The sequence below is a fragment of the Motacilla alba genome, chromosome 4 (assembly GCF_015832195.1).
Source record: "Motacilla alba alba isolate MOTALB_02 chromosome 4, Motacilla_alba_V1.0_pri, whole genome shotgun sequence".
In the NCBI taxonomy this organism is placed as follows: domain Eukaryota; kingdom Metazoa; phylum Chordata; class Aves; order Passeriformes; family Motacillidae; genus Motacilla; species Motacilla alba.
The window spans coordinates 12898516-12923518 of NC_052019.1; the positions used below are offsets into that span (position 1 = coordinate 12898516).

A 25003-nucleotide genomic window follows, 5' to 3' on the forward strand; every position below is an offset into this window, starting at 1 on the left:
GTGTTTTAGACTCATTTCTCTTAACTTTCAGTTTTTTCCAGGTGTTGCTTTAAAACAGCATGTGTGAGCTCGCCCATGGCACTGGTGCAGTGGGTGTTGGGTGTCAGGACAGGGGCTTGGAAAAATTGTTCAAGGTAGCTGAGCTTCTCAATAGTTCACACTTGCTAAGCATGATCGGAATAGCTACACAGGACTGCAGAAATCCACTTGGCCTCAGCAGTTTTTAAACATGAAGGTCACCTGGCTTGCATTTAAGCATCTGTGAAGTTTTTTTAAAACAAAGAAGTGTGGGGCAGAAATTGCAGACTACCACTATAAGACAGTGTTGAAATGGTTGAAACAAAATGCTGAGTGTTAGCAGAAGAGACTTGGAACACCTCTTGTCTGCTCCTAGTAAACAAACCTCTTCCACTTTTACTAAGTAGAAGGAAAGGATGTTTTATTTTGGGAACTGAGATTTCAGTAAAAATGGAGTTCCTAAATTAGGCTATTGAGTAAATGGCTCACTTCTTTCTCCCTCCTGAGAGCAAACAGAAAAGGTATCTCAAGGATGAGTTGTCCACTGACTGCTCTGCTCTTCTGAAAAGTGCACCAAATATGGCAAGAACTGAAGATAGATTTTATTTCACTTTTCACATTTTTAGGTAGAACTAAGTTTCCTAAACCATCCTGAGAAACAATTGTGAAATTGTTTCCTAAACCATCCTGAGTAACAATTGTTACTCACGCTAGTATTTGTATCATATAAAAATTAATTCCTTATGTAAATCTAAAAAATGAGAGCAAAAAACAAGTCCCCTGCTGGTCTCGATTTTGGAAAGGAGTAGCCAAGAAAAATGCTGGCTCTGAGACTGAAATAAGTGACTGAGTTACCTCCACAGGTGTCAGGGATTTTGTTTTTGTTTGTTTGTTGTTTGGCTTTGTTGTTTTTTCATTTGTTTCAAGTCAGATCTTTATCAGAAGGATGAAGGCCTGATTCCTTTTAATCAAGGAATTTCACTTTTGAAACTTAAAACTAACTTTGAAGCATGTACTTAGCGATATAGCTCCTGGAGTTTGATTTGTGCAATTTTTAAGATTTTGAGTGTGACTTCAGTGTGATAAATCTAAAGAGGTACCAGCCAACCTGACTTGTATTCACCTGAAATTAAGGTCAACTTCTTGTGGGAGGGAAAAGTGATGCCACAAACAGGCATTCTCAGTTGCCACTGTTGAAATTGTATTTACTGGTAATGGTAACAGGGTAACCTTTCCCTCACAGGCCATCAAAAACAATGCAGGATTTAGAGTATGGATCCTCTTCTTCCTTGTGATGTGTTCATTCTCCTTGCTTTTCCTGGACTGGTATGATAATTAATTAAACATATATTGGCTCCATGCTCTGTTTGTAAATGTTCTGACATTTTTTTCGTGAAGCGGGGTATAACAGCACACTTAGGTATTTTATGCATTTTCTCATACCTCTATGATGGAATATTTTCCAGTAAATAAATTGTGCACATATCCATTAGTACATTCATTTTAAATCCCTGTATCAAGCATAAAACCACGCTTGTCCTCTGGAGAACATAAAAGTCTGTGAAAGAGCTGTGAAGAAAGCTACAAGCTGGAGCAGACCTAAGAGAAGAAAAAGCAACAATACTGGTTTTGTCACAGCCACCCACCTGTGCTTTGGGAAGTCCAGCTCCCATCCCAGTGCAAGAGAAAACTGTTACTGTGCAGAAGCATCTACGCTGTCTCAGGCGTTTATTTCATCACACCACTTCAGTACACAGTGATCACTTTGCACATAAATGACCTTTACTTCTAATCCTTTGAAACTACTTGTCTCAGAAATCAGCTTGATCTAATGGTACTAATAATGATAAGGAGTCAACGAAAGAGTTTTACTTGTAAGTGAAAAGAGAGAATACAGCACAAACAGATTGTGCAATGAAACAGATGTTCTGGGATGCTGGAATAAAGCCAAAGGATAGACAATTAAACTACTCAAAAGTACTAAACCCGGGAGCAATTTGTTAACTAAAAAAAGTCTCAAAACCAAGTGCAGATAAGATTCAATAAACTCCCTCCTGATAAATCAGACGGAAAATGGTTTTGACTTCAAGAAGCATAAACAATCTGTTTCTCCTAGATCGTAAGGCTTACTAATTTTTATTGTTATTGTTACGAGGAGAAAAAGAAGTTGTTTCTCATCAGTATTTACTTTTGCATTAAAGTTTTTATTGTCCTAAATTTAAGGGGAGGAGATGTATCGTGAATCATTTCTGTTTAGAGCAGTCTTGGGAAACAGAACTTTCCATCCTGTAAAATCTGAATGTCCTCTCCTAAGTATGTTGATAGGAAATGTGTGTGTTTTCCTATCTCTCTTCTGAAATGTATATTTCTATACATTTCATACAACAGGTATAATCATTCTTATTCTTTACTATGCACAGAGTGAAAATGTCAAAAGTTACATGTGAATCAATTATATTCAATAAAGCAGCTGCCTGTTAGAAAATGCAAACATGGATGTTTAAAGATCTTAACAGAAGCTTGGTATTTTTAATTGCAAAGAAAAATTTGGCACATAGTTTATTGCTTCTTAGGCATTCCACATACCATGATGACTTAATAAAAAGCCTTTCACAGCTGCACTGTGTAATGCATATTTCCTATCAAATTTAGAGCACTGAGTCATAATGGTTATTTTTACTGAATTGGGATGACAGGCTTCTGCTGGAGAAAAACAGAAGTAGAGCTGACCACATTTGTTCTACTACAGATCTTGAGAAACAGCCTATACTGATGTTTTCCCTTAATTTTTGTGAAGACTCTAACAAAAAAAGAACTTTTGACATGTCCACTCTACCTTGTCCCATTCAAGTCACGTGAATAAAAAGGCAACTTCCTTGCCCAGATGCTTCACACACTTTTGTATGTTAAATTAATAAGATGTCTTTTTATAATGTATATTTAAGATTTATAATAAAAATGAAAACATGATTTCACACAAAGAATAGGTAAGTTTGTAATTACAATGGAACTTTAACGTGCATCCACAATACTATGTTCTTCTACATCTTTTCCCCTCCCAAGCCATACACAAACAGTTCTACTCTTCACTCTGTTTCACATGGAGCTTTAACAGCCAGTTGTGTTATCTAACACGCTACTGTTTCACTTGTGATGATCCATGTTTTAAAAAGTATCAAACTGCAAACCATACATAAACAGAAAGCTCTTTCTAACTAATAGAAAGGGAAAATGTGAATGTAATACAGGAGAAAATTTAGACATATTACTCCTTCAGCTGTATCCAACAAATAACACAGTGGACTACATGTACTGTGAATAGGCTTTCTGCCTCTTTAGTATGATCAAAAGATGTCATTTCTCATTAAAACATCCTGAACTTTATAATTTTTACACTATCCTCAACACCCACCACTAAAACTGCCTGTGTTTTTCCATAAGTCTATCTAGTTTGTGTTTCAGTGCACATCCTTACCAAGATGCTAAAGCCACAGTGGAAATGCAGTTAAATCCTGCTGACAGCAATAAGAAAACATTGAGCATGCCTTGTTGCAGAGAACTTCATTATCACTTACAAAAACAGTAAAGGAAATGTAAGGAAAATGCAACCTGACAGTTTCTTTCTCCATACAAGTCATAACATTATGCCCCGATGTCAGTGTTGACTATCATTCTTGCTTGAGCCCAAACTAAACATTACTTACAGCTTTCAGCTAAACAAGAGATCACTCTAGTTATGGCTGGGGTGTTTCAGTTTGCAAAATGACAAAGAATTCAAAAACTTAATAAATTAAGTATCTGTTCAGAAAACAGAACACATGATTTATCTAAGGTCCAAGCCCTGAAAATCCAGTGACAAAATCTATCAGTATCCAATATACTGCAAGAACATACCTAACATTGGATTTTTTTAACATTGAAAATGGTGTCAAAGCTCTACAGCAATGCTGATATGCACCTGGGGTTATGCCCATGAATGTTCTGCAGCAAGTTTTTGTTTTCAGTTTTTTTCTTTTTTTTTTTTTTGCAAAGCAGTATCAGCAAACAGAAGCAGTTACACCATAAACATGAGTAACCTCTAAATTATCCATAATTATATTTAATGAAAAGTTCCTTGAAGTCCCTTAGTTACCTTCAAATGACATAGTTTTAATAATTAGCTTATCATACTAAGCTGATTTCTCAGCAGCTTCAGTCTCCTGTTCAGACAGTTTCTCTTCTGACAGTACTGTCATCCACGGGGACACGGAGCGCGTGATGGTTTGTTTGGCCAGGTTGTAGTGGTTTATGACTGTGTAAAATTTCCCTCGAGCGCTGGAGTCTTGTTCAGAGTAGTAGTTTTCCAACCCAGCTGGAATGCACTGATTATTCTGAAAAGAAAATCCATTCCTTAGATTTCAGATACAGCCCCCACACACACATGAAGTAGATTAGGGTTTTTTCTCCTTTTCCTTTTAGTCTAAGCCAAGAGTCACTCTCTGTGAGTCAAGATGCAACATACATCAATTAACTACAGTATTGTCCTACAGTGTTCAAAATATTCTTCCCTGCAATCCTTAAACTACTTGTGCATTTACCAGGAAGACCAATCTGGGTTTATATGCCAGAACAATTAACATACAAGAAATGTGCTTGCCTAAAATCACTTCAAAAAAGTATTCAGTCTCCAGTTCCAGCCCATTTTGTTGTTTATTCCTGCCCACCAAATTCCAACTGTTCGGTTTACAATTACAGCTGTCTGTATCATACTGTTAGATTAACTTCAGGCAATTTGCCCTGGTATTTGCAGTCAGAGGGACAGAAATTAATCTAGATATATTGGTGCCAATGTATGAACAGTTTTACAGCCCAGTAGCTCAAACATTATAGGGAAAACTCTGTGGGTGGCCAAGCATATGTGGAAGTGTGTACACACATACAAAATACTTCACTCCTCATTGTCAGAAAGATGTAGCCAACAGCAGGCTTTTAAAAAGCTCTCTGGAGCTGTGAGACTACATTATTTCATTTCCCAAGACTGTAGGAGCACTAAATAGAACCTGCTAGATGCTCAGAGCTTTGGAAAGTGAAATAGATAATTTAGAGAGTAAAGTAAAAGTCAAATCCACTTTGCTGTCATCTTAAAAGCCAAAGTGAATGTGCCTGTGCAGTGTGTTTGTCACAAGTATCATCCAGGAGCTTTTCCAGTCAAGGTGCAGGAAGAGCCTACAGAGCAGCTCGTTGCACTGAAAAAAAAAGTTGTTTAGGCATATACTGTGACCCCCAGGTTCTGCCCCAGAAGGTCTTGGGGTCTCTCTGCAGGTCCTCTTGCCACACTGGCTAGTCCAGGCAGTCTTGCCTGATACTTTACTGTGTTAGGGCAGTCACCTGAGCAATTAAATTCTCTTGTAAGCTAGAAGTAGCTGCAGCTTGAGGAAAAATTAATTTAGTAATTTCTACTCTGGCTGTTTTGAAAAGAAATAGGGTATTCAATCTTCTTGTTTCCAGCACCAGAGGACTAAAATTTATAATACTACAGCACAGCAGCTTTGAACTGCTACTGTTCTCCTACCCAGCAAACAAAATTTTATATTAGGAATTTCTCAGCAGAAAAACACATGCAAAAATTCCATGGGTTTCAGGACCAGATACTACCCTAGAAGTGTCCACATTTACTTCTGAGTTGACTTTTGTCCATGTCAAAAAAAAGAAAAAAAAAAGGCATAAATAAGCACGAGTAACAATTGTTTCAAATGGTTTTAAATCATAAAGCAAAAGATGGGTGAAAAGACCCAGCAGACAGTCTTGGCTTAATACAAATTTTGCCTCCTAAAAAGGAAAAAAAATCATCAAAAGGTATGAAAGAAGAAAGGAATACTTGCCAAAACAAGAAAACAAGAAGCCCACAGGTAGTCTTAGAACCTGTGTGCCCCTGACAAATCCAATCACGTGGCACGTGTGATGGCTCAGAGATGCCTGGCTGTCACAAGACTGGCAGCCCTCCCACAGTCAGCACCTCACTGCCTCGAACCCGTGGGTGTGACAGAAGCCTCAAAGCCTGTCAGACTCACAGGAGTGCCCAGAGTTTCCACAGCCACCCTGGTTCCCTGTAACCTTCTGTTAAGGCAGCAGCGGGGGCAAGTCTCCCTCCCAGTTTTGTTGAAGTAGCACCGTGAAGCAGATGGGATTTAATCCTGGCTAAACAGCACCTGTGTTAGTCCAGCACTGTAAGTCAACAGAGGCTTTCCTGTGCTCAAAGTCAATGTGTTTGCCAGCTGCAAGACTGAGACCTAGATTTATAAAAACATAATCCTGGAATACGGAATAGAGGTATTTGAGATGCATATTCATATACATCAACCATGTCGTCTTCTGGAAGTATTATCCATGTTTTATCTGGGATAACTGACACTACTTCTGATGTGATAAAATGACTAAGAAGCACAAAGACACAGACATATGTGTAGTGATTATTTCACTTAGTCATGGGAAGTAATCACAATTCTAAATATTTAAAGTGGGGAAAGGAACACAATCCATTGAACTAATGAAATCTGCCAAGGCAATTCAAGCAAATATAATTATTAGAGCTGAAGACAAGCCAAGATTAATGACAGTCTGGAAAAAAGCTACAGAATCCTGTGTTGATTTCAGAAGCAATTTGCTTTGTAGCAGGCAAAAATGACTCAGTAATGTTTTTTGGTTCTTTTTTTATATTTGGGCAGGGGGACTTGTAGTTACTAACATGCAAGATATCTGACAGAAGAGCCTTAAGAAACAGACATAAGTTTCCGTCTTGACTGCATTTTTGCTCCTGGGATTTCATGCTTCTAGAAGAGATGGGAAAACAACCTCTCCTTTCACTCATTGCCCCTTGAATACTGCCTAAGGACAGCCCCTTGGATTAGTTCCCAGTCAAGGCAAGCCATGCAACACTCAGTGACTGAGTGATGGGAGAATGGGAACTGCTGCTGATTCTTACCCTGCCACTTTCAGCTATGTAGAACATTTATTTCCATCCTTTTTATTTGTTTCCATGGTTCCCAGGTGAGAGAAGAAGGAAGGCCATGAGGAGAAACTGGGATGCTCCAGAGTGACTTGCCAGTCTTTTTTTCACAACCCTTCTGTTTTGGAAATTAGTTACTGGTTATGGCCTTTGATGCCAGAGAAAATCCTGATTGCCTGTCTATATCTGGCTGAATTAAGATGATTCCTTTTGTTCCTTTGACATGAAGACCCCAGTGGAATTCACTTATAAATAGTATCTTCTGTCACAATAACTTTGCTGGGTCAGTAATTCCCAGTTTAACAGATGATGGTGTGGTCTTCAGTGCACTGAAATGACTTTGTTGTACTGCCCACAAGTCTGTCAGAATGCAGGCGCTTTGGCAACAAAAGCTAAAGGGTAACAGATACGGTACAGAACATACTGAAACCCTGGGGAAATTCTTCAGGATGTAAGTGCACTCAGGTTTTTGTGGTGAGTCTCACCAGGAGGTTCTGATGAGTGCTCCAGAGAAGCAATCTGCGCAGCAGCAGTGCTAAGGCTGTCTCAGAAAGTTTAAGCAAGCACAGAAATAAGACTGCTGTACAAAGGAAAACGAGCACCTTTTTAAGCACACCTTCATGCCCTGGAGGCGTAGTACAGCAGAAAGCTTTGGAACTGCTCCATGTATGAGAGCATCAAAGCAGAGAAGAGAGGCTGACTCAGAGCTGTGGTTAGCTCAGCCTTTATGCAGAGATTCCTGCAGCACCAGGCTTCCTGAGGCAGGCACATCTTTGCCCTTTACCAGGAAATCACATCAGCATCTAAAGCCTGGGAACATCCAGGCCAGATAATGTTCTTGAGTCCACCTGAAACATGAAGCCAGTCCACAGAGACACTGGTCACAAGGTGACAGACTTCATGTTTCCTAAGACATCTGTGCCAAGCTATGCCATCACATATCATGGACTCTCCCAAAAAAAAGACACAAATAAACACAAAGTCATCTTAACAGTGGTAGTTTGCAGGCCTTGTGTCATTTGCCAACATCCTTATCCTGTAGAACTCTTTCTTAAAAGAGGTGCATGACCAAAGATGCTCTGTCTCCTGGCATTGTGCCATCAAGCAGCTGGAAACAAAACACCTGCTCCAAGAAAACCACCAGGAGAGTAACCATGATGCAGCCCTGTGCATGTGCTGCACCTTATGAACAGAGCATGAGCTATGGGACATTCTGCCTAACTTCTGTCTCAAACACAGGACCCCAAAGAGAGAAACACAACCAGACTCTGGACACAGGGCAACTGAAATGTAGTAGAGAAAGTGTTCTTTCCTTAAATATTTGTGACACTGGCAAGAAAAGCCACAAGAAGCCAGAAGGAGCCAAAGGAGAGGACAATGTGGTGTGAAAGGAGGCAGAAGCAGGAGGCTGTTGCTAGACTCACCCAGGAACATGTAACTGGCTGTTCCTGTCAAGTCAGGACCACATCAAGACAGGCTTGAAAGGAACATAACAGTTCATATTCCAAACTGTTCAATGCCAAGAGAAAGCTTAGGGAAAAAAAAGGCCTACTGTCCCCTGAGACATGAACACAGAGGGGTTTCAGTGCCTGTCTGTGGCATCACAAAAAGCCAACAGCAGAACCAAAAGCTGGATCTCCTGAGTTACAGCCAAGTATTTTAACCACAGTATCTTTTGCCCTTGAACAAAGGGGAAGGAGTAACCAACTGAATGCTTGAACCTAAATTAATCCAGAAGGGCATCACTGATTATAATTTTGAACTAGATTCTGGTAAGATATTTGTGTGCTTGAAGTGACAGATAAAATCCTGAACAGGATTGCTGAGGAGTGCTGAGGCTTCATCCCTTCTTGAATCCTTTTGAAGTTGGTACTGGGTACCCTTTTGATTTATTATGTGACTAAATATTATAAAAAAAATTAAAGTGAATAATGCCATTATCGCTGCTACTTTTCTTACCTAATTACAGCCAAGTTCAACTCTGCTAAATTTACACTGGGAAGTCAATGTTACTTTCCTGACATTCAGCCCAGGTCATAGCAAAGGAGCCAGCACCACCATCTCACACGAATAAAGTGAGCCCAGCCTCCTTTTGGTTAGAACCAGTATTTTGTACAATAAATGTGTTTTCCCATTTTGGCATCACTTTTGGCAGTAGGGCTCAGAGGTCACTGCTCTAGAACAAGAAGTTCTTAGTACAAAAATAACCCTGAAGTAACTCTACTACTCTTAATGAGAACATCACTCTACTTTTTCTTTGACACATATTCCAGATTTTTTTCCTCCACATTTTATCATTTTCTCATTTCCTAAGACACAGTAATTTGGAGGAACGTGCAACATTAAGCCATATGACCCATAAATGAGGGCTTTGTCCAGACAACTGCAGGTGAAGTTAGTTTGAGAGACACCAGTGTCTAGACTTTTGCTATATTTTCAATGTTTAAAGTTTAGCAAAATAACATTATTAATATTGTGCAATAGTACAACTTCAAATATAAATTACAAAGCAAAAGCACAGCAGGAAGCACACTAACCTATGTAAAGAAACACCAAATCTGTGCAATATAGCATGCCTTAATCAAGATTATGCCTAAAACAACACAGAATATTACACACTCTACTGTTTTTCTAGAATGGGTATGCAGTTTACCTTGAAAACAAATCCTTCTGGACAGGTATGATCATACTTGTAAACCTTGTAGACTACCAGAAATACAACACACGTTAAGAATGCAAGGGCAAAAAGGACCAGCACAGTTACCTGTAAAGAAAAATAAAACATGCTGATGTTAGTAATGCACTGCTTCTTCTATTGCTGCTTGTTACTGCAGGCAGCAGAAGTCAGCTGTGAATGCACTTTACAGTAAAATCAAGCAAGGATAAAACCAGCTGCTTAATTATTGAGGGAGAACAGGGAAGCAGCACATAAGTGCTTCCACCCTGCCCTTCTCAGAAGAAAGAGGATCATCTGGGCAGTGGCCCATTGCCTGTGTACTGCAAGGCTTTTTCTTAGTGCATTTCTGTTCAAGGCACATGAGGCCAGGACACACCAAGGTAGCTTGTGTCTGCTGTTTTTTCAGTATGTGGATGATGTAAGTCTAAGTCTAGTTTATGTCAGCTGCTAAGCATGTTTGTTTTCCCTGTGCCTGTCCAAGAATGCAGTCAGGTGATAATAAGTTAGCACAGGTGTCATCCAGAGGTGACTTGCAGGGCATGGACAAATGATGTCAGCCCTCTCTTGTTAGGATTAGAGATCACTGCACCTGCCCTGAACTTAGGGATTGTTACACCAGTAGTCTGCATTCTTGGTTGCTCAATATTCCTTAATTTATAGGTTGAAACAGTACTACTTCATCACACAGAGCCTGTACAGAGTAGTTGACTGCCAGATCTGTAAGGAAATACCCTCTGTTCAACACTGGGTTGGCCTCCAGGAGTTGTGTGGCTCCCCTTCCCAGCGCTCACAGAGAAGCCATTACACACAGCCTGACACGGCTTTCCACCATGTCCTTCAGTACCTCTCTGCCCCTGAGCTTGGGCTGCAGAGAAGTCCAAGACACCACCTTAAGACAAACCTGAAATCAGTGTCAGGATCAAGCTAACCTTCCCCAGGTACAAACTCTGAGCAGCTGGAGACCAGCAGCCTTCTGGTGTGTCACAAGACAGAGTTACCGTTAGAATTACATCACCCACTGACAAGAGAAAGCACAACATTTTGTCCAGCAGTTACAGTACAAAGCTCTCTAAATCAGACCCATTTTGGTGGAAAGTGTGAGCTGAGCAAATAGCATTCTTTACCTGGGAAAGTATCCCAGATGTGTGTTTTTAATGTTCTAAACAGTCTACTGATAGGCAAATTAGTAGGTCATGGAGACTACATGGTAAGAGTGATTGAGATTAATTTTCTTTTAGCAAGTTAGAAAGAAGCAGGCATGTGCTACAGCATAAGAAACAGTAATGAACAGAAACAAACAAGATTATATTATTCATTTTTTAAAACAAAGCATAATATGATCTAAATTTAAAGTAAGATGAGTAAACCAGCTAGATACACCTCCTGAAAAATGAATTTAGGTATATCAGGGTCAATTAATTGAAACAAGAATAATCTGGTATTTGAAAAAGCCAAACAACAAAAAATTGTAGCTTTGCCTCTTGGTAAAAACAACCACCATACAGCAGCCTTTTGATAAACCTCTGAACTAACAGTTTGCAACACTGCAAGCTGTGTGTGGCAGGGGTGTTAGGACATTTTAGGACAACAATAAACTTAAGGGACTTCTCACCCTGTGAAAGCAAATCTCATCATGGGCAGACAACAGCAAGTGCTATACTGCCTGGCTGAAACAAGGTTGACTACAAGGTTGAGTCCTGTGTGTTGCTGAAGCCAAGGATCTAATAAGGATTTTTGATAGAATAAGCAAAAAAAGGGAAGGCCGGAGTAGAGGCAAGGAGAACTGCAGATCAAAAAGTAATTTAGCAGTAGAAATGTAGATATTAATGTAACAATTGAAATGAGACATGGAGCAACATGTTTAGTTTCTCAGCAGTCACTGGAGTACAAAAAGAAAAAAAAAAAGTATTCTTAATTAACCTCTGAAAACATCACACTGACAACAATTTTCATGTCTAATTAGCCTTTCTCCAAGTTTATTACTTGTTTGCATACACAAAAATTAACATGGATAGCTCCCTCTGTCTTGTCAACATTGTATGTTCTCCTTACATCTTCCATGCCTCAGTATGTCCTGCATGAATCCAAGAGACAAAAGCACATTTTCACCTTCCTTTCTGGTCACTCTCTGTGGCGCAGTTTAATAACAACTAACGAAGCACTCCCACACGTCCCCATTCCTGGCCCAGCTGTGCCCTGGCTCAGCCCTTCCAACAGGTTTTTTATCAGGCTTCTGGGTCCACAGAGCCTTCAGCAAAGGCTGCTCCCTTCAGGAGCACAGGCTGTGACATGGGACACAGGCATCAGGCAGAACTGCTGTGGCCAAGATCAGCTCAGCTCCTATTTGTCTCCACCACAGATAGGAGCTAAGAGTTTTAAATATTTTGAAAAATACTCTTGAAAAATTGAAAATATATTTGAAAATATATTTGAAAAATAATGTATAAAAGTATTTTAACCGTGTTTCTTGGCCCTTCAACTAGCAGCCAGTAGTAGAATTGTAATGTTACTTCCCAGCTGTAACCATTCAGACCTACAGATAAGGTCTCAGGAACATACTGAGACCTGTATTTCCACAGTCACTGCAGGATCACTCTTCAAAGCTTCAAAACTGGTCTGAGAAGTCACTGCTTTTTAAAAGAAGATAAAAGCCCAGTGTTGTGTTGATTGCTGGAGCCTGGCAAGTTGCAGAGCCATGGCCTCAGGTGATTTGCTGAGACCTGTTGTCAGTGGCAGTGAGGAGCTCTGAGTTCTCACTGCTTGTACAAGTTCTTCCACTGCCACACAGTAAGCCATGGGAAGAGTTCTCAGGGGTCCTGCTTCAAAAATACCACAGAATTTTCTCTCTCACTTACTGTATTTCCTAATGTTACTAATTTTGGTATTAACATGTAAATTTTTACTCTCATTATCTCCAGTGATTTGCAATCACACTCCATTTGCAAATCCCTAATCAAGTAAGCTCTTGTCTCCTTCCTATTAGGAGAGAAGCTCCCTTCTCTTAGCACCCTTCAGGACACGAGCAAGTTCTATTTAAAGACAGTTGCAGATGAAAATGGCACAGATGAGATCCAGCAATGGATTTCTTTTCAAGGTGATTGCCATCACCTGTTAATCCAATCCACTTCTCCCTTTTAAACTGAAAATCCTTTTCTTTCTTCTAATAGCCATTTCTTCTCTTCATTCTCATAATAACCCACCACTGATGGCCCACATGGACCACTTCTGAACCTGAGGCAGTCAGCTTCTCTCCCTAACACAGGGCAACCCTACCTCTGTGCCTCACCTTCTGAGCCCTCTCTTCCCACGTGCTTTTCAGAGATAAAAGCATGAAAAAAGAGAAGGCAACAAGCAGCTCTTCAGACCACAAGCAACCCCAAAGCTGTCATTGTATTGCTTTCTTCCACAGCAACTTTGCACACTCGCTATAAACTAAAGTTATTTTCTTCTTCTTACCAACAACTATTCACAACTTGCCCTCCTCCTCAGGCAGGAGCAGCTGCCATGCATGGACAATACCACTTTCCTTCTTCTGGAAGGAAATACTGAGTCTCCTTTTTTGTGGTAGCCAGCTGGCAATGCAGGACCCCACACAGTACATTCACAAGCAGAACTCCTGTGAATTACTGCGATCATTCACTGCCATGTACCTCCTGCAGAACTCCAAGGTGACTGTCACATCTCAAGAGTGATGGGCTTTTAAAATACTTTTCTTGAAGTAACTGTAAGATAGGACAACCAACCATTTCTTTTAACTAGGAATTCAAAGTGTGATTTTGCTTTCATCTTGGCTGTGACATTTAAAGTTAGTTTTAAGGGGATCTGGCAGCAAAACGAAGCAAACAGAGAAGATGACAAGATATTACGTATGTGGCAGATTTTTGAATAGATTGTAAGTGAAGAGCAGAAGAAGGACAACGTCTAGCCAGAAGCCATTAGAGTAATCAAAATGAGAGATGACTAATGAATGAACTAAGCATACCCAGAGCAAAAAACCTGTCTTCAGACTCTGTAAGCAGTTAGCTGAACAAATGAAACTCACCATATCTGACAACTACACTATCATGTAAACAGCTTGTGATAAGGCCTTTACCATAAGATCTAGCAGATATTCCCCATCAGTCCATGCTACTTTGCCTCAAGACTACAAGACTATAGATTAAAGACTACAAGCCATATTTTCTCTGCCTGACTACTGCAGTCTCCTTCCTCACTCCACTAATGTTTATTTGGACTCCCTTTTTAATCAAGCTGGAATACTACAGCAAAACTGTACCAACAATGCCTGCTTCTCTTCACACACTTTCCTGGTTATATTTCAAGGCATGCCCAAGTCTACCCATTTTGCTCCTCTCAGCTCCATCCTTTTGCTGTTTATTTTATCCCACTGTCCCATTAAAGCCTGGGTACTATTCATTTATCCCCTGCCTTCACATCTACTTGTCTAATCCTTCCTCTTGCCTGGGATTCTTTCATTAAGCCTCTCATTCTGTGCTGTTCTGCACCACGCCTTCCTTCATGCTTTTTCTTCTGTCAGCACACAAACCCATGTAGAAGCATTCCTATTATTAGAAGAACTAACAAGATATGCAATGACTTTCACTGCTAAATCACTGGCTCTTGGTCACATCTCCTCTCTGCTCCAGATCTATGCATTATCTATTTCAACTGCAGCCTCTTGGAAACACAACTTTCATTTCTGTTAGGTTTGTGAAATGCAAGGCACAGACTTGCTGCCAGCACTGAACAAGAAGAGTGAAAACATACACTTACAGAGCACCTTTCATGGGAAATGATTTAGAGCCAATTAATGCTTTGCTCACCAGTAAAATGCAGAGACCTTTGGGGTAAAACACAGCAACGCTGTACAACTACTTGGGACAGGAAATTAAGATTATTGCTATCCAATTTAAACTACAAGAGAATTTTAGGCAGACGGCCTGTAATTACAATAGATTGTGTCTGGCTACATCCCACAGACAAAAATTTGTAAAACATTGCATTGACTTTCTTGCTAATGGCCATGACCTCCATTTCACCTCTCTCCACTAAAATCCTGCATCTCCAGCTACACAATGCCCTCTACCAGCACATTAGAGAACACAAAAATCAGCTTTCCACTTATCACTGCTTCTGCAAAATTATGTCCTTGTTTGCTATTACCTCAGCCTGTCCCTGAAGTTTAACTGAAAAACATGTCTGAAACAACACACTCAAGGATTAAGAAATGTTAAGAAATGGGAAATGGCAATGTGAAAGAAAAAAGGAACATTTACATCTATACGTGCAACATTTGACTCACATTCATTTACAGAGCAATGCAAATGACACAGAACAGCCTGGTACAGTGCCCTGTGCTTGCTGTGGGAATATACAGGATGTGACCCCAAAAGACAACCAGGTGCCTTGTTTCAGAAGAGTATGTCTAACATTACATGTCATGTTTAGCTGTATGACTGGTATCCATCCATTGAACTCAACTGTTTCACCACAACATTCCCATCAAAACTTTGTGCTCAAAGAGGATGATGGTTTGGGGGCAGATTGTACAGAAAAAGCAGTAGAAATCAAAACACTGTCCCTCTCAAACAGAAATGACAAGGAGGAGAGAACTGTCTTGGATGCTTACCTGGAGATGACTGGGAGTAGCAGCAAAAAAATGCAAAAAAGGCAGGCAGATTCATGAGGACAGGAAGCGAAAAGAAGCTACAGAACCAGAGCTTACTAACAGCGACAGTGCAAGACAACAGGACCAGTCTGCAAGGGAATTGATTAATGAAACCTGAGGGACACACTGTTACACAAAAACAGGTTAACAAGGCACTGGCCTTGAGATCCTAGAACTGCAGCTTAACTCAGCTGTTCATGGCAATGTTCCTGTCATCTTCCATCACCATATATTGTATTTCTCAACAGGGATCTGAGGAAGCAGTTCAAGAAACCCTGTGGCACCAAGATAAGAATCTTACTACCTTCTCATACAAACCCAGAAGATACTATTGAGGCCAGAAAAAAGGCTGCATAATGTTATTACAGAAGAGGAAAGGTTATTTAAGTGATGCATCTGGAGACATCCAAAACATCATCTGTGTCACCTGTGTGACTGGTTCTGTTCCAGTAAATGGATTTCTAATGGAGACAGTGGCACAGGACAGCTGACTTATAGCAGGGGAGCTGTGTTAAGCATCCACTCTATTTAAATCTTCCAGCTCTGACTATAAAATTCCTTTCAACCAAAAATTTAGCAGGAGGATTGTCAATGTCATATCAAAGAATATCAAGAATTAAAAAAAGGAAAAGTGACAGTTGCCATGCAGTGCCTTTACCTGCATCAATTATTTTAAAATAATTGTTACATTGAAAGAACCACCTCCTTTATTTTTCTTATTTGAAGTAGTAATGAAAAAAATTTAAAGCCTGCCAAACACTTATACTTGTGAGCAACTTTAATCCTGTGAGTAGTTCCACTGGAGAAACAGAACTACTAATGACAGTAAGTACTTGTCACTCTTGCAGCACTAAGTGACAGACACAGAATCCACTTAAGGAAGTGATACCTGAACAGGAATCAGTTGACATCTCCTGCTCTTAAAAGACTTTTAAAGTGGAAGCAAAGAGCTACTCAACACACAAAGTAATCACACAGCAGCAAAGAGAGAACTGTTTTCCTTGCTTCTGATTATTTTTGCAGCAATAATAACCACTGGCATTACTAAGAAGAGGTACAAAAGTGTTGAGGCAGAAACATGTTTGAAGGATGTCCCTTTTAAGATAGAAAAAAGCCCTGAACAGTTAGATATATGATGCATGCATTTTTGCAGTCTTGAAGTGACAGGTAAAACTGCAAGAATTGATCTTGAAGTTTCAATTCCTCTTCCGTAGCTTCATGCAGACATTTCATCAGCTGCTTGCTACTTGATAGTACACAGTTTGCATGCTCATAGCACAGAGATAAGCTTGAGGCTTTGGCTCTGCAGCTAGATGTATGCAGAGATGTCAAGGCTAAAGTCAGAAGAACTGAACTGCCTTTGAACAGGAACTAAAGGCTGAAGGCACATCACAGCTTGGGTTGATTTAAGGGCTTGAAATCTATTATGAAAAATCAGTGTTTGCTTTCAAAATACCTCTAAATGTTCTTTATTGAGGTTTTCTCAAAGTCAGAAAAAAAAAGTCATGCTTTGCTACAACAGATTTTTTTAAATTGTTGTGTTTGTGCACAACTGCCAGCTGCAGCCAAGTCAGTGGGTGCCAGAGTAGACATCCCACTACAAAATCCAACTGGAGGTTGTAAAAACACTGCTCTGTCAATGGAGGAGGCAAAGGTTTGGCCTTGGGTAACTCAGACCATCAATTTTCTTCTGCCCCAACTTCCTCCTATGTCCTGGTTCACAGGGATCCTTTGTTACTCTGCAGAGTGGACAATTTAAAAGAGAGAAAAATCTGCCTTTTTCCAAGTTGCTTTCCAGATGTGTTCCAGAACCATCTCCCCACATCAGCCTACACTCTTCAAAGAACAAAAGCAAGACATCTGCTTCTCAATGGGAAGTAATCTTAAGTGAAAAAATTACATCTTCCTTGGTGTGGTTAGTGCCATAAAAATAAATTAAGACAACAGGGTTCTCAGGATCAGGAAATCTGCACATTCTTTTGAGAGATTCTGATTTGAATTCAGAATGCAGCTTCATAGAAGAAAATTATACTTGCAGTTTTCTTTGAAAACATTCTCAGCTCTGTTATAATAACTGGTAATGTGAATCAAATACAGAAAAATACATTTATAATTGATTATTCACCAGATGCTAAAACAGCTAAAACACCAAATGACCTACATGACATATGCACATGCTGGAGTGACTTCATTTGTTATAATGTGTAACTTCTCAAGAAGAACAGCTTTAGATGATCTGCACTGCTGAATCCCAAAAATGCAATCTGCTTTGTCATTATTTAAGGAGTACATCCTAGAATACACATGTGAATTATTTGTAAATATGACTGACTCACTTGCTTTATTTTTAGCACAACACTTGGGCTGTGTCTTGTAGCAAGCTTGTGCATTGGTGATGTACCATACTGTAGTCATTAAAATGGCATCTGAAAGTTTTTACATGAACACAAGCCAAAGTCAATATCTCACCAGTTAAATAATGCATTTCATAATTACAACAAATATTTAATTTTCAAACAAATATCTTCTTGCTCTCTCAGAATCAACAGCAGAAGTTAACATGATGGTTCACAATTAATATGGACCCAGGAGAAAACCTCACACAATCAGTACTTTTCATCTACATATTTATGAAATGTTATCAACTATTCATGTAATATTTACTACTGGGAGTGGTGAATATGACAGTCATCCCCACTGGAGAGCTAGTCAGTTTTCTTTAAAATGTTGCAAACAGCATAATTCAATTCTAAAATTGTTATATAGATACTAAGGGACATTTTTAGGACCCGAATGTTCTGCATGAGCATTGTTTTCAATTAACTGAACCAAAATTTTCCTAACTGATGAATCCCCATACTCTCCTCTGGAAACCTAGACTTACAGCCACAATGTGAATCACCCTGCAATACCCAAGAGATAGCAAATCCTACAGAAACCTCTCTGATGCAGCAGTTACCTAGCAGCAAAACCTAGCAACCCCGTAGCATGAGATTAATCCCAGAGCGCTCATCATAAAGTAATATCTAAAGGATATTTTATTTAAGTGTGCCATCCAAAGGTATATAAAAATGCAATGCAAAAATCCTCAGGTTTTTAGCTGTTCAGCTACACAAATTAGAAAAGACTACCCAACAGTACAAGCTATTTATTTGTTTTCAGCAAGGTCTCATTTGCTCAGCTCTCCCAACAAAGACAGATAACCCCCCCGCCACCACCACGTTTACAGAAGGATGCACAAGCCTTATAAATGTGACTAAGATACTCAAAACCTTTCCTTAGCTACAATTTAATGTTCCGGCAATTAAATCCCTAGGGCCCTACTACTAAACCATAAGTGCAAAGTTCTTCAGGTATAGGCTCTGCTCAGCTGCTTGGAACCAAAGTCCTATCAGGGCATTCAAACTAAAAACTGCCTCACCTTTCTTTTCTACAACACAGTAAGCATTTTCCAATCACCTTAGTGTGACCAGGACACGCACAAAGACAGCCAGACATAAGCTCTGCTTGTTCTGAGCTGTCCATTTGCATTTACCCTACCCTCACCTGAGAGGAAGGGGATTGCTCTCAAGGACTGGTACCAAGGTGCCAGGAGGACAAAGAGAGAAGTGAGTCGGAATGTAGCATTTTCTCTGAGGAATGGGATGTCCTTGCCCCAAACCAAGGAACAGGAAAACCTGGAACTAGGTTTCTTACCTCCTTGGTAAAACCCTATCACATCCCATAACATCTCTTCTTGGCTGTCTGGGGTGGTTTCCCACAGAGCTGACTGGGAACCCACATGCCTCACTGCATGGCTAAAGACCACCAGGCAAATGGCACTTACAACATTTGTCACAGCAACACTCTGCAAAGTTCCTTTCCAAATATAGTCTAATCCCTCCTTGAGCCTTCACTTTGTTTGTTTAGCATGCTCTGATTCCACTGAGAGCTGCATATACACTTCTGAAGGTCAGCTTTTAGAGGGCCTGGGCAGCTTTTAGAGCACTGCTCAGGCACAACAGTACCAAAATCTCTGCGTGTGCCCTAAAATTCTTATCACGTAGACAGAGTTTAGAACTGTGCAGTAGAAAGAGAATCTACACCTTTACTGAAACTCTGTATTTCCTCCTCATACTAAATGTTAGGCTTTCCAAAGGTATTTGTACTTGTGCATTGCAGAGTGTGGATGCCTACTGCTTAAAAATGCTTTGGTATCCTTGGGTAAGATGCCAAATTAGAAGCACCAAAAACCTGCAGTCTTATTGTTAAAAGGACAGGGGAGCACGAGCTGAAGTGCCAACTTTCCTGCTTTGCTTTAATTACACAGAGCAAGAAAAAACTATCCTCTAGTGGGAAGGGAGAAAGGATATTCAAGCCTTGCATCAGTTAAGCCCTCAGGTTTCCTATGGGACTAACAAAGGGAGTAGTAAGGGTGTGGACACAATCTGAATCAGATTCTTTCTGAACTGTCATGTTGCACTAACAGGCATCACCAAACCATAAGATTAAATGGGACCAGGAAAACTGGTAGGAAGGAGCTCTGGTATATATCCCTGGGTTGCCAAGTCATATATTTAACTATAAAAATACATAATGGACTATGACAGTGCTTTTAAGAGAATGGTTTGGCCACAGTGATAAATAAGAAGCCAAAAAAGAAAAGAAATGTTCTGGTGGTTCTTGTCCTTCAACAGAAACAGGAGCTTTATCCATGCCTTGAGCACTACCCTGTGCAGCCCACACACACCCTGGCAAGGCACATTCTGGAGCCCACACACTGACAGAAAAGCCTTTGGAACTCATCTGCCAGGGAGGGATTACAACCAATAAAGCTGCAGGATTTGATTTTGTTTCTAATTGTTCAATATTGAACTATTATAACATTGAATTAATTTTTCCCATGCCCAGCTATATCCACCACAGGCACTCTGTTATAGCCAGTTCTGACTACAACCAGCAATTGATTTTAAGCACTTCTGCTAGCACAACTGAGACATTAACATCTCCAGATAGCACTGCTTACCTTAAATCTTTCTGAAACCCCTTCAGTGATGCTGATTGTGAATTCAGCTATTTTAGGAGTACGGAACTTTCCCTTCTTGCGGTCAGGTTCATATTCTGTTTTTGTTTTGACCACAACCTTTAAGAAAAAGAATCAATCACAAAACTGTCAACTAAAGCTGGCCACAAAAACCTTAATTATTCTTTAACTCTTCTTTTATCTGCTTACAAGCACATCTAGCACCATATCTTTCCCCTCCCCACTTTGTGTAATTCTTCTTTGAAAGTGCTAAATTATTAATTATTTTTTCCAGCATATCAATCATCAACTAACTTACCTCTCAAAGTGGTTTTGATGGACCTACAGCAAGACTTGTTATGCAACAGTTTCACAAAGGTTCCATTTTTTCATCAGTGGTGATACTGTGCTCTTATACCAGGCAAGGATAGGTCAAATCCAAATCATGGACCTTCCCACTTTGTATAGTTTGAAAATATCCACCTCCATTTGCTTCAGGAAATTCCATTAATGGGATTTAAAACTGGACACCAACCGAAGATTATTGAAGAGTACCCATAAAAATCTTGCAGATGGCGATGCCATGTTCTTTGATGTCAGGATTTTGAGTTTAAAAAAAAAGTGAAATAACCCATGTAGTCTAGTTGCTATTCATGTGATAGACTATGTGATAGACTATGGCCCTTGGCACTCTTATTTTTAACATCTAATTTCTGAATTATCAGCTGCAAGCAGCAAGATGCACACGAACCCTTGTGTTAATGAGATTTTTTCAAACAGCCAAGGCTCTTCAGTTTATTCCTTGCTATGAACTGCTGCCCCAAGCTACACAATTTAGCACCTTAGCCATATTCCCAAAATACTCATTACGTCAGTCGTATCTCTAGTGTTCTCCTAGGCATTCTAATCATACAAAATTTTCACATACCTAACCTATTTGCCTCATTTTTGACTTCTGCATTTTTCAGGAACTTTTTCCAAGTATTACTCTCAAGCTAGGGTACAGTTTATTGTAGTGATGGTGCTAATTACAATTTGCTCAATTTCCTCTGTTTTTCCCAAGGAATAAGTATTTATTCCTTTAGATTTCTGAAAATCAAATTCTATCTTTAGCACAGCCCATGGTATTAATAGCAAACACATTAATCACAGAAAGGCCTGGGTTGGAAGGGATCTTGAAGATTATCTTGTTCCAACCCCATGCCCCAAGGTAGGGACCTCTTCCACTAGACCAGGATGCTCAGAGCTCCATCCAACCTGGCCTTGAACACCTCCAGGGATGGAAGTGTTCCTCCATCCTCAGCTTCTCTGGCCCTGTGCCAGGGCCTCAGCACCCTCACACTAAACCTACTCTCTGTTTTAAGCCATTCCCCCTTGTCCTGTCACTACATCCCCTTGTAAACAGTCTCCCTCCTTCTTTCTGAAATTAAGACAGTGACACTTCAGGTAGCAGACACTGAAATGAGAAGCCTTGGGTTCCCTTCTTCTCACTTCCCTGAGTGGCACCTAGAATGTGTAACTGTACCGAGACTCAGTACCATAAACTTCATTAGACACTTCCACAGTATTACACATACTTGTTCAGGACACAGGCTTAAAACCTACTTACCTATTTTCAGCTATAATAAGTAAGATACTAGTTACTACCTATTGAACTCTAAAGCTGCCCAACAGCATCATGGAAGGTAACCACCTGATGATTTCTGGAATGCTTTTTAACATCTGAGTTCCCTTCCTCCCCCCTTTATGTTACATAATCTCAGGCAACTCAAATCACATTCAGCTGACACTGAATGTACAGTTCTAACTGCTTGGTTATGTAATGTCTTCTTTTGTTTAACATATCTAAATATGAATTTAAATCACTTCATCCCTTTAATTTAGAAACTGTCAAAATCATCAAACCCTTAGCGCAGTAGTCACTACTGTTCAAGAAGTTATGCTTCACTGCCATGCTGGAGCCTTGCAAGTAGATAATAAGCATAGACATATGAAGTATGTACTTCTATTCATTATACATGAGTGTCTGCATACTTCAGAATTGGATCTGTGTGTCAATCTTTTCTTAATACAGTTTCTTTTTTTCATGTTAGTGGCTCTGCTCCTGCCTTTGAGTCCCTAACAACCAGTAAAGAGACACTGACGTGACTAACCAGTTACAGAAGGACACCAGCAGGACCAATAAATTTAATTTTCCCCCTCTATGTGTGCAAAAGGAAAAGAAAGCTAATACACAATTGGGCAGTGGCGAGTAGAAGAACCAATCAAATATTCCTTTATTTAGGTTTCTAGCTTAGCTGGACATTTGCTTTCATTCAAGGCAAATGCCATCCAGGTGGGAGGAGTTCTGCCCCATTCTAGTAGGAGCAAATGGGCTGGCACAGAACCCCTGGGCTCACGACAGAGGCTCTGCTCAGGTTAAAGCTATTACCATGCAGATCCCTCCTTCAGACTTCTGCTTAGCAGTGCAGGAAGAGAACAGATTCCTTTGGTCATTGGTAATCGGTTCTATCCAGTCACCAGTCGGCAGATATATCAGACACGGTAAGACTTGTTCTAAAGCCTTAGGGTGCGATTTTGTCCTCAGTTACAAGATTTACACCCATGTAACTGAGGGCATAAAATGGACCCTCAGGCTCCTGAACAGCTGTTATGGCTTATTGCATTTATGCCTGCCAACTGGTCACCACACACAACACAGAATGGTGTTGATAGCAATTAAAATGGAGGTCACACATTCATTTGTATTGCCTACAAGCAACACTCTACCGAGGAAAAATTTACAAGATAAAACTCTTTACCCTAAGTTAAGATTATGTGAATTTTTTTGAGGTTTGAGGAATGTATAGCTATGAGTTTAACTAGAAGTAGAATTCAGCTTGTGGAAGACACAAGGCCAAACATAAAAACTGTATGAAGACCACAAAGCTTTTTATTAGCAGATGCATGTGGGAAATTACAAGTAAGAATCCTATTAAAACACGATGCTGAAAACCCTGAAAAAAATCCTACTCCTATGTGCCTCACACTCCTGTGTGCCTCACTGAATTCTTTATTGTAAGGACAATAAACATATTTCCAGGCTATCACATCACCTTTCTAAATCTTTAAAATGAAATCCCTAATAATCAAGGCATTTAATGAGGAATGCAGGAAGCACATTTCCCTTCCAGCCCGTAAGCAGCTCACTGGACTGCCCCCTTCCAGCTACAGAGGATATCTGAATCACCGATTCGGAGGGTTTTGAACAAAACAAATTGCCAAGGAGAAAACTCAATGGCCTGCTCTCATATCATTATTTCAGCTCATCTGAGGTTAGCATTAGTTTCTTACTGAAGAACAGAAGGAAAATGGAAGTGCTCTCTGTTGCTAGTACGGCCAAGCCCACCTTACAGAGAAATAAGGCAGAGCTCTATTCCCCCATCAGGGGGGAATTTTCTGGACAGAGAAAATTTGTATTATTCACAGAAAATACACAGGACCTTCCAGATGCAAGAAAGAAAGATACAGAGTAGGAAGGGCTATGACAATACAGCATAGAGAAGCTTGCATTTGTATAGTACATGTTTCATATAGCAGCACAGAAATCTCTACATGCTTATTGCCAACATTTCACACTGATTTTTAATGCAAATCACCATTAGTGGAATTTCATGAGCTTAGCTGTGTGGGTTTTTCCCTAGAGGTAACTAGCATGCCTTGAAACACCCCATATTTCTCGTCGTTCCTAAGCTGCTCTCTCCCCATAACCTATTCTTTTGTTGTTTGCCAGAGATTTGGGTGTGATTCTCCAGGGTGGAAACTAAAGCCTACTGTACCTTATCAGGAGGTGGGAACTGGAGCTGATTGACATCCAGGGGTGTGATCAGGGGGATGGTGTCAAATCCATCCTCCAAAAGGGGCTGCTTTGTGCTCTTCTCGCTGAAATTATTCCCCAGTTTCACCATTCTTCCAGGATAGAGGGATTTTTCTGCTGGCACACACAGGCACACACGCAAAGAAATGCGAAATATCAGAAACCAGACCTTTTCCCAGCCCTCGGGGGACCCGAAATACCTTCTGGAAAAAAAATTAAAATTAAAAAAAAAAAAAAAAATCGGTGTTGGTCGCTATGACTCGGTTAGCTACTGGCGTTCTGGGAAGTACGAACGACGACCAGAGCTTCTCCTACCAAAATGAACAAAACCCCGACCCACCACGCGCACAAAGCAGCACCCCAAATCCCCGACACGTCAGCCTGGTGCGAGCGATGCCGCCGGCGCGGCCCGGTGCGGCATCGCCCGCAGCCCGCGGCGTGCGGAGGGCTCGGAGCCCCATCCCCATCCCGGCGCTGCCCTCGCCCCCTCCCGGCTCCGGGCTCCCCCCGCAGGGCAGGGGCCGCGCTCGCCACTCACCGCCGCGGCTGCCGGCCCTGGCTCGGGGCGCGTCGTTCCGCCGCGGCCGCGCAGCGATGGCGGAGCGGGGGGCGAGGCGCGGCTCTCCCTCCGCGGGTGGCTCGGGGCGGCCGCAGCGCCGGGGCCGTGACGCAGCCGCCGCCTGGCTGAGGCAGCTCCGGAGCAGCAGCACAAAGGGGCCCCGCGGGGACGAGCGGGCGGCGGCTCCCCCAGCCGGCGATGGCGCAGCGGCAGCAGGTGGAGGGGGCGGAGGGGAGGG

General features: G+C 40.9%; 2 protein-coding genes across 5 annotated transcripts in view; one reads left to right on the forward strand and one right to left on the reverse strand.

Annotated features, from left to right (window-relative positions):
• The window catches only part of STX18 (syntaxin 18), a 60524-nt gene extending 58284 nt beyond the window's left edge, over positions 1–2240 (forward strand). For both annotated transcript variants that reach the window (XM_038134669.1, XM_038134668.1), the window contains one exon: positions 1262–2240. In XM_038134669.1, the coding sequence (XP_037990597.1) occupies positions 1262–1357 (96 nt within the window). In that variant the 3' untranslated portion in view covers positions 1358–2240. The remainder of the gene's footprint in view (positions 1–1261) is intronic.
• Positions 2202–25003, reverse strand: NSG1 (neuronal vesicle trafficking associated 1). 3 transcript variants are annotated; one of them, XM_038134673.1, is made up of 5 exons: positions 24745–25003; positions 24169–24323; positions 20354–20470; positions 9657–9767; positions 2202–4388 (listed from the first exon to the last, which is right to left on the reverse strand). In XM_038134673.1, the coding sequence occupies exons 2-5, from the start codon at positions 24295–24297 to the stop codon at positions 4188–4190; spliced, it is 558 nt and encodes a 185-aa protein (XP_037990601.1). In that variant the 5' UTR covers positions 24298–24323; positions 24745–25003; the 3' UTR covers positions 2202–4187. The 3 variants fall into 3 exon arrangements, with proteins under 3 accessions (XP_037990601.1, XP_037990600.1, XP_037990599.1); XM_038134672.1 differs by having other exon boundaries at positions 24169–24409; XM_038134671.1 differs by having other exon boundaries at positions 24169–24320; positions 24745–25000.